This window comes from Octopus bimaculoides, chromosome 8 (genome assembly GCF_046866305.1).
Source record: "Octopus bimaculoides isolate indiv1 chromosome 8, ASM4686630v1, whole genome shotgun sequence".
In the NCBI taxonomy this organism is placed as follows: Eukaryota; Metazoa; Mollusca; class Cephalopoda; order Octopoda; family Octopodidae; genus Octopus; species Octopus bimaculoides.
This window is the reverse complement of record NC_142935.1, coordinates 9,488,862-9,502,508: the sequence shown is the minus strand read 5'-3', so window position 1 is coordinate 9,502,508 and position 13,647 is coordinate 9,488,862. Positions and strand designations below refer to the sequence as shown.

General features: G+C 38.6%; 2 protein-coding genes across 2 annotated transcripts in view; one reads left to right on the top strand and one right to left on the bottom strand.

The window, feature by feature from the left end:
• The window catches only part of LOC106875758 (mitochondrial enolase superfamily member 1-like), a 17,013-nt gene extending 16,337 nt beyond the window's left edge, over window positions 1–676 (top strand). The window contains exon 16 of the mRNA XM_089356063.1: window positions 287–676. Coding sequence (XP_089212189.1) covers window positions 287–394 — 108 coding nt within the window. The 3' untranslated portion in view covers window positions 395–676. The remainder of the gene's footprint in view (window positions 1–286) is intronic.
• Window positions 677–2,331: 1,655 nt separating this feature from the next.
• On the bottom strand, window positions 2,332–7,238 carry LOC106875765 (ATP-dependent Clp protease proteolytic subunit, mitochondrial). Its single transcript, XM_089356066.1, has 6 exons — window positions 7,079–7,238; window positions 5,759–5,926; window positions 4,637–4,733; window positions 4,320–4,507; window positions 3,446–3,551; window positions 2,332–2,600 (listed from the first exon to the last, which is right to left on the bottom strand). The coding sequence occupies exons 1-6, from the start codon at window positions 7,094–7,096 to the stop codon at window positions 2,479–2,481; spliced, it is 699 nt and encodes a 232-aa protein (XP_089212192.1). The 5' UTR covers window positions 7,097–7,238; the 3' UTR covers window positions 2,332–2,478.
• Window positions 7,239–13,647: the final 6,409 nt, after the last annotated feature.

Sequence of the window (13,647 nt, the reverse complement as noted above, 5' to 3'; positions counted from 1 at the left end):
TCAAGCATATCATATCACCCAACACATCAGTAGTATTCTTGACAGGGCTGGACGTGCATAGCTGCGATCCCTCTTTAGTTGCTAGGTTTTCTCAATCACAGCATATCTCCAAAGGTCCCAATCCCCTCTCGTTGCCTCGTGACATTCAGCTACTGATCTTGCAAGAAGCCAAGTAGTTAATTCTAAAATCTCCATTAAGAGATGCATGACTCAATACTTACAAACTGACTTCAAATTATTTCCTTAAATGAAAGATATTTCAATATTGTTGTTTTGTGACTTCCAGGAACCAGGATACAGTTCTGAAATGAAGGCGTCTTCACTCGAAGAATTTGAATACCCCAATGGAAGTGAATGGCAAAAACTCTCAGCAGATGGAACCATTACATCATGAACAAATTTATTTTCAAGTCAGCAGGGTGGGTGATGTCTTACTGCAGAGCTACTTGACCTGCTAGAAAGAGCAGCTAGATGTTCCTTAAATCACATTTTGTCATCTTGAAGAGAAAAACTACACACTATTGGACATGTTTCCCATTTTTTTTTTTGCAGAAAGACTTTTGAAAAATCTTTGATCCTAAGCCTAACCAGGGGCTAAACAAGAACAATGATAATAGCAATTGCTTTTAACTTTTGTATTTAGGAAGAAAGAAATACAGAAATAAGAGAGAAGTTTCCTTTTAGTTGTGTCAGTCTGTCAACCTTTTTCAATATTAGAGACAGAGATCAGCATAGAACAGGAATGTGGTGGTGGTGGTGGTGGTGGTGACGATGATGATGATGATAGTGGAGAAGGTGATGGTCGCAGTGGAGAGTGGATTGGCACAAGTGGTTGAGTATCTGACCCAATGCTTTACAATATCAAATTATGTCTCTTTGCGTTATGAGTTCAAAGCTCACCAGGGTCGATTTTAACTTTCACCCTCCCAGGGTTAATAAAATAAATTACCAGTCAAAGTATAGTTCTGGGATGGATTGATGTAAGGGTTCATATTTACCTTTCCCATAATTTGAGGGCTTTCATTTATATTATTTTATATTAATTAATATATATTATATTAATCATTATTTATATTAATAATAATCATCATTGTTTAATGTCTGCTTTCCATGCTGGCATGGGTTGGACAGTTTGACTGAGGACTGGCAAGCCAGGAGGCTGCACCAGAGAGAGAGAGAGAGAGAGAGAGATGAAGAAGACAGAGATTTCTCAGAAACCAGACACAGACCTTTCTTCAGAACTTACATCCCAGATTCAAAAAAGATATCTTCACTTGGATTCTGGTTATCCTCTTAAGACAGTGTGAAACCTAATTAACCTATCAATATTTTTTTTTTTTTTTTTACATTTATTACCCCAATTTGGCCACCCCATTATCATCCCTCTTTTCTTCAACAACCCCAACTCCCCTGGATCTTTCTACTGTCCCCAAGGGAGCAGACCTGCACACTTTGAAAACCACTGCTCTAAGAAATATAACATTATATCCTGTTAGCTCTAACCAAGGGAAAATAACTCATGTCTGGACCTGAGCTCCACAACTAATAATCCTTAATCCTCTGAACCAAAGAAGGGGATATACCCAATCAAAATTTTATTTCCATTAACTGCGGAAAATGATTTTACCCCCACGGCTTTGAAAGAAAAAGGAATCTCTTTATCTTGCAAGAAGTGGAGACATTTCCAGTGATGGTTTTTACAAAAGGCAATTTTTCAGATTTTCACAGTTTTTTTCACATGTTTCATTGAATATTTCTTTACAAAGCAAGAATCAAATACTTTCAGTGGGGGACGTGCAAACTGTGCCCCACAGGAGATGCAAAAATGTATTGCAGAAGCAGAAAAAAATATCTTGTCGGTGGGGGGGGATATTAACATCATTATTAGAATGACCATGAAATTTAATTTCATAGGCAAAGGGTCTGAGACAATCTACAAACAGAAAAAGATTTACCAAAAAAAAACATGAAGGAAACATGTAAAAATTTTGCTCGGGCTTGTGCTGAGGAGGGGAACTTTCTAGGTGCAATCCCATGGTCATTCATGACCGAAGTGGGGTCCTTCTTAAATATACACCAAGGACTTCTTTCTTTCAATTTCTGTCTACCAAATCCACTCACAAGGCTTTGGTCAGCTCGAGGCTATAATAGAAAACAGTTGCCCAAGGTGCCACGCAATGGGACTGAACCCGGAACCATGTGATTGGGAAGCAAACTTCTTACCACACAGTCACACCTACTATATTGACAATTCTACAGAAATTCTCATTTATCAGGAATTTGGCCTGACAACATTTAAATAAGTAAACAATTAAAATACAAAAAAATAAATTACAATAAGAAAAACCGTTTATTTAATCTAAGTAAAAAAAAAAAATTCAAACAGCACTTGACAATACAAAATTTGTCCTTTCTTTTGATGAAATAAAAAATATATTTATTTTTCTTGGATTTTTAAAATCAAGAAAAGAGAGGATGCTAAGATTTGCTAGAAGATTTCTCTTCTCCTATGCTTGGTGGATGTTCAAGAACACTATCAATAAGACCAAATTCCAACGCCTCATTTGGACTCATGAATTTATCTGATTCCATATTTTTCTCTGAAAAAGATGAAATAATAAATATATATGAGTATATGTATGTGTACATGTGTGTGTGTGTGTAAATATATGCATGTATGTATGTATGTATGTGTGTGTATATATATATATATATATATATATATATATATAAAAATATATATATATATATGCGTCGCCTTACTGGCACGTTAGAAAATCATTCGAGCAAGGTCGTTGCCAGTGCCGCTGGACTGGCAACTGTGCAGGTGGCACGTAAAAAACACCATTTTGAGCGTGGCCGTTGCCAGTACTGCGTGACTGGCCCTCGTGTCAGTGGCACGTAAAAGCACCCACTACACTCTCAGAGTGGTTGACGTTAGGAAGGGCATCCAGCTGTAGAAACTCTGCCAGATTAGATTGGAGTGTGGTCTTAGTGGACGGATGAGGGACAAAATAATAATAATCTTCATCTTCTCTCTCTCACTCTCCCTCACCAGAGGCAGTTATGTTTCCCCTCTAATGCAAGACTCCTTTCTTTCTGACCCTCAGTATTCCCCCCCCCCCCCCAGTTAAGGGGTCTTGTCTTGCAAGTTATTTGCTGACCTCACCAGATGTTGGTGTTAAGCCAAATGATAGATTCTGCTAAAAATACCCATGTGATCCATCTTCAGGTTTTTTTCTTTTACTCCACTAATTCATCATCATCATCATCAACGTTTAATGTCCGTTTTCCATGCTGGCATGGGTTGGATGATTTGACTGAGGTCTGGAAAGCCAGAAGGCTGCACCAGGCTCCAATCTGATCTGGCAAGGTTTCTACAGCTGGATGCCCTTCCAACCATTGAAAATACTGACTAAGTATTTTTCCAAAGCTCTGAACTTACCAATGTTTTCCAATGGCTGTTTGGTGTGTTTTACATACAAGTTATTCAGCTGTGACTTTAGTTTCAGGATCTCTTCAGCATGGATCATGATATCTGTAGCTTTACCCTGGTAAAAATAAAACGAAACAACAGAAAAAAAAAATATTAGAACAATGTCATCAGCCCAGCTGTACTTCGCTTCAACATGCATATTTCTTTATTCTTTTACTTGTTTCAGTCATTTGACTGTGGCCATGCTGGAGTACTGTCTTTAGTCACATAAATCAACCCAAGGACTTATTCCTTGTAAGCCTAGTACTTATTCTATGGTCATGTGTTGCGAATGGATGAGAACAGCAGTGTGAAAAAGTGTCACACCCTAGCAGTTGAGGGAGACCCAGAAAGACCTGGGATGACATGGTGAAGCACGCCCTTCGAACACTGGGCCTCACCGAGGCAATGAAAAGTGACGGAGATCTTTGGAGATATACTGTACTTGAGAAAACCCGGCAAGCCAAGTGAGACCATAACTATGGCCTATGCCAGTGCTATATAACCAGCCCATTTAAGAGTACCCTCTTAAATGGCACATAAAAAAAACCTTTTTGAGCATGGCTGTTGCCAGTACCGCCTGACTTGCCTTTGTACCAGTGGCACGTAAAAGCACCCACTACACTCTCAGAGTGGTTGGCGTTAGGAAGGGCAACCAGCTGTAGAAACTCTGCCAAATCAGATTGGAGCCTGGTGTAGACATCTGGATCACCTGTCCTCAGTCAAATCGTCCAACCCATGCTAGCATGGAAAGTGGACGTTAAATGATGATGATGATGATGATGATATATATATATATATATATATATATATATGTATGTTATAGCAAGGTACAATTACTTACCCCAACTTGTCCTGAAGGTTGATGAATCATAATTCTAGAATTTGGCAATGAATGCCTCATTCCTGGTGTTCCTGCCGACAATAGCAGTGATGCCATGCTACAGGCCTGACCAACGCACCACGTTGCGATAGGCGGCTGCACATACTGCATTGTGTCATAAATACCGAGACCAGCTGTTACTGAACCACCTGTAAATACAGAAATCGAGGGAAATTAAGTTGAGATGGAAGCATAACCATGATTGTGCCTATGGCCTATGGTATCTAATTCAAAGAAAGGAAGGAAGGAAGAAAGAAAGAGTTACTGTTGCTTCTTACCTGGGCTGTTGATGTACATGTGAATGGCTTTCTTGCTACTCTCAGACTGCAAGAAAAGAAGTTGTGCAACAACAAGGCTGGATAAATCATCAGTGACCTAAGTGGAAGAGGACGGAGAAAGAAAAGGAGTCAGAAAAACCAATCAAGTGTGAAATGTTTGTTTGTTTGTGAGTTTATTGATGTAACTATACAAAATAATCTATACAGGAGTGGCTGTTGGGTAAGGAGCTTGCTGATTACCAACCACATTGGTTCCAGATTCAGTCCCTCTGCGTGGCACCTTGGGCAAGTGTCTTCTACTATAGCTTCGGGCCGACCAAAGCCTTGTGAATGGATTTGTTAGATGGAAACTGAAAGAAGCCCGTAGTATGTGTGTGTGTGTGTGTGTGTGCGGGTGTCTGTGTTTGTCTCCACACCATCGTTTGACAACCGATGTTGATGTGTTCATGTCCCCATAACTTAGTGGTTCAGCAAAAGTGACTGATAGAATAAGTACCTAGAGCAATGTGGAATGAAGTGTTTTGCTCAAGAACACAATGTGCAGCTGGTCTCGAAATCAAACCGACAAGCGTCCCAATTCTGAGTGCAACATGCCTAGCCCCTGGGCCATGTGCCTTCACACACACACACACACACATACATACATTTAGTAATCCTTTGCCATATCGCAGTTCACCTATCGTGCCCTCAGCACATTGCTGATTTTTCTGGCTAATATATGTAAATTTATATCACGGACTCCTCAGTATATCGCTGGTATCTGCAGCCAATAGGTATTTATATCTTTTTAGATTTTAATTATTTCTCTGGGAGGTTTTGGAATGCAAAACCTGCTATAGTTGAGGGATTACTGTACATACATAACAGGTAACCACAGTTTTCATCTACCAAATCCACCAACAAGGCATTGGTTAGCCTGGTGCTATAGCAAAAGACATTTGCCCAATGTGACACACAGTGGGACTGAACCTGAAACCATGTGGTTACAAAGCAAGCTATTTATTCACATAGCCATTCCTAATTTTCAAGGTATTTTCCAACATGTCTTCCATGTCCCAAAATACAAGTGTTTTGGAAATATTTTGGTGAAGAAAAACAGAAAATGAAATGGTGACGACATACTGGTCCCATAATGCAGATAATTCTTTCTTTCAAGAGTCTGGAGAAAATGTCGTAAGCTCTTTCCCCTCTTCCTGTTGATTCAATGACAATAGGAACCATTGGACGACAGGTCTTGGAGGACATATGAATGGTTCTTCGAATAATGGAACATTGCCGTGGTAGGACGGTCTGTTGAAAAGAAAGAAAGAATGAAAGAAGGAGATGAAAAGGGAGAAAGAAGAAAATATAAGTTTGTTTTGTAACATTGGTTTCAAATTTTGGCACAAGGCCAGCAATTTCAGGGGAAGGATATTATATTGACCCCAGAGGGTCAATGGTACTTATTTTATCGACCCCGAAAGGATGAAAGACAAAGTCAAACTCAGTGGAATTTGAACTCAGAACATAAAGATGGCCGAAACACCGCGCGCGCGCGCGTTGTTCATGAGTTGAGGGGTCTTATCTTGGAAATACTTGGTGACCTCACCAGTGTAGGTGCTACAGACAAAAGCCTACACAAAAAAAGCCCCCAGTACACCCTGTTTAGGGATTGGCTGCAGAAACCATACCAAAGCAGATATAGAACCTGGTTGGGCCCTCTGACCCGCCTGTTATTGTCAAACTATCCGACTCATGATAAAAATTTACGCTTTAGCAGGACACGAACGAGTGAGGAACGTTCATAGTAGCTCGAGTTGTTGGAAATAACAGCCAAACCTCCTTTAAATAGCATCACGCCACTTAAAATAAAGAAGGATACATTGAATGATGTGGCGTGCATCTTCGGAAGAGCTATCACACATAATCTCATAGAGAAAGAAAAAAAAAGAATTCCGTGCCCCCTTCTTTTTTTTTCTTTGCCAGGAGATAGTGATAGCTATTTCGAAACTCCGCTAAATATAGTGACTGATATAATCGAAAAAAGACGGGATCGTCACAGTTGGAACACCTTAGATCATAGGGCTGCTCGATTAAAGTTGTCCTGGGGCTAAACAACAACAACTGCACCTTCGTTCTTTTTTCTACGTTCAAAACATTCCAATGATATTTATAATAATACTGTAAGTAAGTAATCAATTATCGATATAAATTTCATAACAAAAGACAACGGGGTAAATATATATTTATATTTCAAAGTAAAACAAGGTTCTTTAAAGTACTTGACATATATTGTTTCTTAAATGGGTCGAAAACTACAAGTTATTAACCAAGGACAAACACAAAATCTTATTAATTAAACGTAACAAAGGGCAAACTAACAAATTTCAACAGCAGAAATTAGAGAAAAAGTATATATTTATGCGTATATATATATATATATGAAAATAGATAAACAATTACCACATATCGTAATAACATTATTTGAGATAAACAAAATACTTCCAAAGAAACACGTGAAAAATTAAAGCTGAACAGGATTTGCAGCGACACCGCTTCAACGAAACCGGTTTCGTTGAAGCGGTGTAAGGGGAAAACGTGTCCCTGAGATATTTTTAACTGGTCTCACTTTGACCTCATTTACTTGTTTCAGGCTTTGGACTGTGGCCATACTTGAGCACCACCTTGACGAGTTTTAGCAGAAGGAATCGTTTCCAGGACTTATTATGTTTTTTTTTCTAATCCTGGTACTTATTCTATCGGCTTCTTTTCTGTCGAACCTCTACGTTACTTGGATGCAAACAAAACATCAGTTGTCAAGCGGTGTGTGTCGGGGGTGTACACAAACCCAAATACACACGCAGGCGCGCACATTCACACACACACACACACACGCATTTATTCTTTTACTTGTTTGAGTAATTTGACTGTGGCCATGCTGGAGCTCCACCTTGAAGGGTTTTAATCAAAGAAATCGACCCCCAGCACTTATTTTTTATAAGCCTAGTATTTATTCTATCAGTCTCTTTTGCCGAACCTCTAAGTTATGGGGACATAAACAAACAAACAATGGTCGACAAGTATTGGTGTGGGACAACCACAGACACAAAGATACATACACAGATATAGACATATATATATATATACGATAGGCTTCTTTCAGTTTCCATCTACCAAATCATATTCGCACTGTAATGCTTTTCTGTCTTTCAGAAAAGGAGAAAATGCTGCAAAGACTTGCAAAAACATTTCTGAAGTTTATGGTGATGCTGCTGAAGGTGAATCAACTGTTCGAAGGTGGTTTGCGAAATTTAAAGCTGGAGAATTTAGCTTGGAAGACGACAGTCGCAGTGGATGACCTTCAAAATTGGATGAAGATGTTTTGAAGGGAAAAATCAAAGAAAATTCAAATATCACACTTAAATAACTCGCAGAGGAGTTGGAAGTTTCTAAAAGTATGGTTCATGAACTCTTGGTGAAACTAGGATACATTTCTTGCTATAATGCATGGTTCCCTCACAAACTCTCAGTAAAGAATTTGAGAGAAGAGGTGGGGGTGGAATTGGAGTGGGTGATCTTGTGCCAGATGATGATAGGTTAGAGTGTGACAGAGAGACAGAAACTGATGTCTTCTTGTAGAGGAGTTACATGGTTATCCAGCCAGAAAGAGGGAGAGAGAGAGAGAGAGAGAGTGATCAGGAATGAGGACAGAAACGGGTGTGCTGCTGTAGAGGAGATACATGACCACCCAGCCAGAGGGAAGAGCAAGAGACAAAGAGTGTGTCACTCCACCTGGATTAACACGGGATATACTTATGGATTTCGCTGGATTCTTCCATTGATGAAAAATCAATCCAATACACCACGATGTTTGAACTTTTTTGAACTTTCTGTTTTTTTTCTTACTTCATACATTGTAAATCCGCAAGTTTTTTCTTTTAATTCTTTCTCTGTTTCTTTTCTGTTGAAGAGCATGGGCTTGAAACATAAAAGACTTTCTCACCTTCCCAAGTGTCAAACTAATCCACCTGCTTATTGTTTATACACCTGTCTAACCAGATCAAACCATCTCAAGTGTAACTGCCCAAAATGGTCATGACTTCTGGGACTTGACTGTTGAAAGAAACCCATCTTTTTTTGCCTGTCTCTTGTCCGCCTATCTGCCTGAACGTTTTAATGCCCTCTATTGCATTTTTGTTCCATTTATATATATATATACTCTTTTACTTGTTTCAGTCATTTGACTGCGGCCATGCTGGAGCACCGCCTTTAGTCGAGCAAATTGACCCCGGAACTTATTCTTTGTAAGCCTAGTACTTATTCTATCGATCTCTTTTGCCAAGACGCTAAGTGACGGGGACATAAACACACCAGCATTGGTTGTCAAGCAATGCTAGGGGGACAAACACAGACACACACACACATATATATATATGACGGGCTTCTTTCAGTTTCCGTCTACCAAATCCACTCACAAGGCTTTCGTCGGCCTGAGGCTATAGTAGAAGACACTTGCCCAAGATGCCACGCAGTGGGACTGAACCCGGAACCATGTGGTTGGTAAGCAAGCTACTTACCACACACTGTTGCTGAATATCTCTTGTGAAATTGAAGAATAGTAATTTTCTAATAGCAAAAGAGTTTGGAAGAAAAAAAGACACAAACACACATTTTAAGTTTCACATAGCTTGTGTATAGCATATATATATTTTTATTATAATTATTATACTCCACAAACTTTATATCACAGTTTTAAGGAAACATGTCAAAATTTGAAAAAAATAAATAAATAAATAATAATAATGATAATATAAGAAATTATAATTGTAGCAGGTCGTCAAACTATATATATTAACATTTATTAATGTATTACTGGTTGATGTGTGTGTGTGTATGTTAATATTTCTATCGTATCAAAATATTTAGCAAATAAAGAAGCAATAACGTTAATATTATTATTAATAATAATGATAATAAGAATTATTTTGCAAGATTATATAATCCATTGAAAACCATGGAGATATTTTTTATTAATAAATATAGCAATAAAACAATAATTGTTTCTAACTTAGGCACAAGGCCAGCAATTTTAAGGGGAGGGAGCTGGTTGATGCCGTCAACCTTAATGCCTGACAGGTACTCAATTATACCGACTCAAAAGGGATGAAAGGTAGAGTCTACTTTAGCAGGATTTGAACTCAGAATGGAAAAAACCAGAAGAAATAGCAGAAGGCATTTTTTTTCTGGTACTTTACCAATTCTGCCAACTTGCCACATTATTAATAATAATAATAATAATAAAAATAATGGTTTCTGATTTTAGGCACAAGGTCAACGATTCTGTAGGGAGAAAGCGGTCAGTTGACACTGGTCAACTCCAGCTCTTGACTGGTTCTTCATTTTATCAACCCGGAAAGGATGAAAGGCAAACTTTGATCTTGGCAGGAATTGAACTCAGCCTGCCATATTACCAATAATGATAATAATAATAATAATAATATTGTTGTTGATTATATAATTGAAAAATTTCAGATCTAAAGGGGAAAAGGGGCCACAAGAAAGAAGGATGTTTTAGCATTCGTGCTTAAAATTATCACAACCTAGAAATCAAAACTTTGTCAATGGATGATAATGGTGGTGGTGGTGGTGGTGGTGGTGGTGGTAGTAGTAGTAGTAGTAGTAGTAGTAGTAGTAGTATTTTCATTTGCTTTTTCCATAGACTGAGAAGAAAAATTCAAATTTATATAGGATAAAGGAATTAGTGCAGTTAAGATTTATTACCATTCTGAGGGGAAGGCAATTAGGGCCACGAAGTAAGTAATATATGATTCCTAATTAGGTATGTATGTATATATATATATTTATTATAATAAGATGAGAAAATAGAGAGGTAATTAAGAAATTATTATTTATGAATTAAAAAATTGACAAACGTCCCTTGCAGCTGTTTCAATTCTAGACCTTCAGAAAAATTAATTAATTAAATGAAAAATTATTTGAAAGTCGAATCTCTTCAGAGGTAGTTAAAGATATACAAAATAGGTGTTCAATTCCTGCATGTTGAGTAAATGACTGCTCTCTCTCTCTCTCTCTCGAAATATATATATATATATACACACATACACACACACGAGAGAAAGGGGCACTCAACTCATTGAGTAGAAGTTAGATGTACTATTATTTAAAACAGTTTGATTCAGCTCCATGCAATGTAAAGTTTCGCAGGCCCCTTGGGCTTGGATTTCTCCATTTGGTTATCTGAGCCTGAACAATCCACGTTTCTGTTAGAAGCCTGCGGAACTAAGTCACATGGAGCTGAATCATAGCAGTTTAAATAATAATGATGACAATAATTTCAAATTTTAGCACAAGGCCAGCAATTTCAGGGAGGGTGTAAGTTGAGCGCATCAACCCCAGTGCACAACTGGTACTTATTTTATCGGCCCCTGAAAGGATGAAAGGCAAAATTGAACTCAGAACGTGAAGACAGACAAAATACCACTAAGCATTTCGCCCAGCGTGCTAACAATTCTGCCAGCTCACCGCCTTAATAATAATAATAATAATCATTAACATGGCACTTATCACTTGATAAGTGTGATGCATGAAACTCTTGGCAACTGAAATTCTTTATTCTCTAGAGCACCCCATTCCCCTACCCATCACTTAGCTGTTCTGTATTAATGCAGACCCTTTCAACTCTGTCACAGAACCCATTGTCTGTATAAGCATTCCATGAACCCCACATCTACAGGAACAGACCACCCATTAGCATTTAAATTGGCCACATCTGATCCAAACGCTCCAGCTGTTTTATGTTCCAACTTGCCAGATTCAACCTCTCACACACACCCTACAATGTCATTCTGAAAAGAAACAATCACATCCTCGAAATCATGAAGCTATGAGATAATACAGGATTAATTCAAAACAATGTGGATAAATATGTATTTACATTCGACAAAGTAATCTGAATGCTAAAAGGTTAAACCGGCCATATCTGACCTTTCATACACACCCTACAATGCCATTCTAAAAACGAACAATCACATCATTGGAACCTCAAAGCTTCGAGATAATACAGGATTAATTCAAAACAATATGAATAAATATGTATTTACATTGACAGAATAGTGTGACAATGTTAAGAGGATTAAACCTTCAAACTAGAGTGGATTAACCACACATTTATTATAATCTATCCAAGCTTATCGTAACACAACAACCTTTCGCTATCGAGCAAGACAACACATCATTCTCCTTGCCTCAGTTATGTATTAACAGACAAAAGTTGTTTCCAGTTATCCTTACCCATGTCTTGAATACATACACAAATAATATGGCCATAGCCATGGCTATGTGGTAAGTTTTCTCCCCAACCACATGGTTCCAGGTTCAGTCCCACTGTGTAACACCTTGGGCGAGTGTCTCTTGCTATAGCCTTGGACCGACCAAAGCTTTGCGAATGGATTTGGTAGATGGTAACTGAGAGAAACCCATCGCACGCACGCGCGCACGTGTGTGTGTGTGTGTGTGTGCGCTTGCGTGTGTGTGTGTGTGTGTGTGTGTGTTTTTCATCCAGAATGGAAACGAACACCGATGTTCCATGTTGTAGGACTGGTGATCGTTGAGAGACACGCCTCGGCGGCGGACTGCCGCCGCCGAACCGCTGGCTCGATGGATAGGCCGACGTGTCGGCTGCGATACGAGCCACGCGGACGCGGCCGCGGCTGCTACCGTACCACAACATGAAGCCAGTGGTAGCCTTAACCTATGAAAAGAATTCTTATCCACCAACAGTGTTGAGCACTCATTTTCATTGTTCGAAATTAACGAGCGTGTGTGTGTGTGTGTGCGTGTGTATATATATATATATATATATATATATATAGATAGAGAGAGAGAGAGAGAGAGAGAGAGAGAGAGAGAGAGAGAGAGAAAGATAGAGAGATACTACGTACTTCTAATACAAGGGTGTACCAACCACTTTCATGCTTGTTTTGTTTTTTCTATACATATGTGCGTGTATGCAGATAGCGTATACATACATTGATATAAAAATGCTTGCGTTCATTTGTTCATTTTATATACACACATCTGTATGTTATGCATGTATGAAAAGAGGTTGACATACGCTAATTAATATGGTCTTTAACTTAGCTTATACTGTTCACATTAATAAAAGCTTGATTTATATTTAAGTCAATACAGAAGAGAGATAGGACAGGGGGAATGGGAGCTGAAATGGTGGGGTGGGGTGGGGCAGAAATAGGGGCTGTAAGAGAAAGTAAAAGAGAAAGAAGTAGAGAGACCTTGAATAGTTGCATAAAAACCTTAATTCTTAAGTCAGAACACACTGAAGCTGCCTCATGTACAATCTTATTTACCATAATCAGGAAGCAGATAATGAGAAAAAGAATGGCATATACCATATTTGATGGCATAGAAGAAACACTTCCCCCACCGCCCTTCAAAAAAATCTCTCTGGGTCCTACATCAAAAGATGGACCCCCACCCATAAAGCTAATTTTGTCTTTGACGCTCACAACTATGGACTAACTTTTAATTCAGACAGTCACTTCAAACTAGTCTGGTTCTATAATAATAATAATAATAATGATGGTTTCAAATATTGGCACAAAGCCAGCAGTTTTGGTGGGAAAGGATGTTGGTTTGATCAACCCCAGTGTTTAACTGGTACTTATTTTAATGAACCCTGTCCCGAAAAGGATAAAAGCAAAGTCAACCTTGGTGGAATTTGAACTCAGAACATAAAGACAGATGAAAAACTTTGCCTGGCGTCCGAACAATTCTGCCAGCTCACCACTTTAATAATAATAATAATAATAATGGTTTCAAATTTTGACACAAGGCCAGCAAGTTCAAGGGAGGGTATAAGTCAATTGCATCAACCCCAGTATGCAACTGGTACTTTATTTTATCGACCCCACCGAAAGGATGAAAGGCAAAGTCGGCCTCGGCAGCGTTTGAACCCAGAACATAAAGACAGACAAAATGCTGCTAAGCATTTT

Coding starts and splice junctions, on each gene's coding strand:
- LOC106875765 (XM_089356066.1), bottom strand. Junction 4,734..5,758: donor TTATCTGCATTATGGGACCA/GTATGTCGTCAC, acceptor TCTTCCACTTAG/GTCACTGATGATTTATCCAG. Junction 3,552..4,319: donor AACCTTCAGGACAAGTTGGG/GTAAGTAATTGT, acceptor TATTTTTACCAG/GGTAAAGCTACAGATATCAT.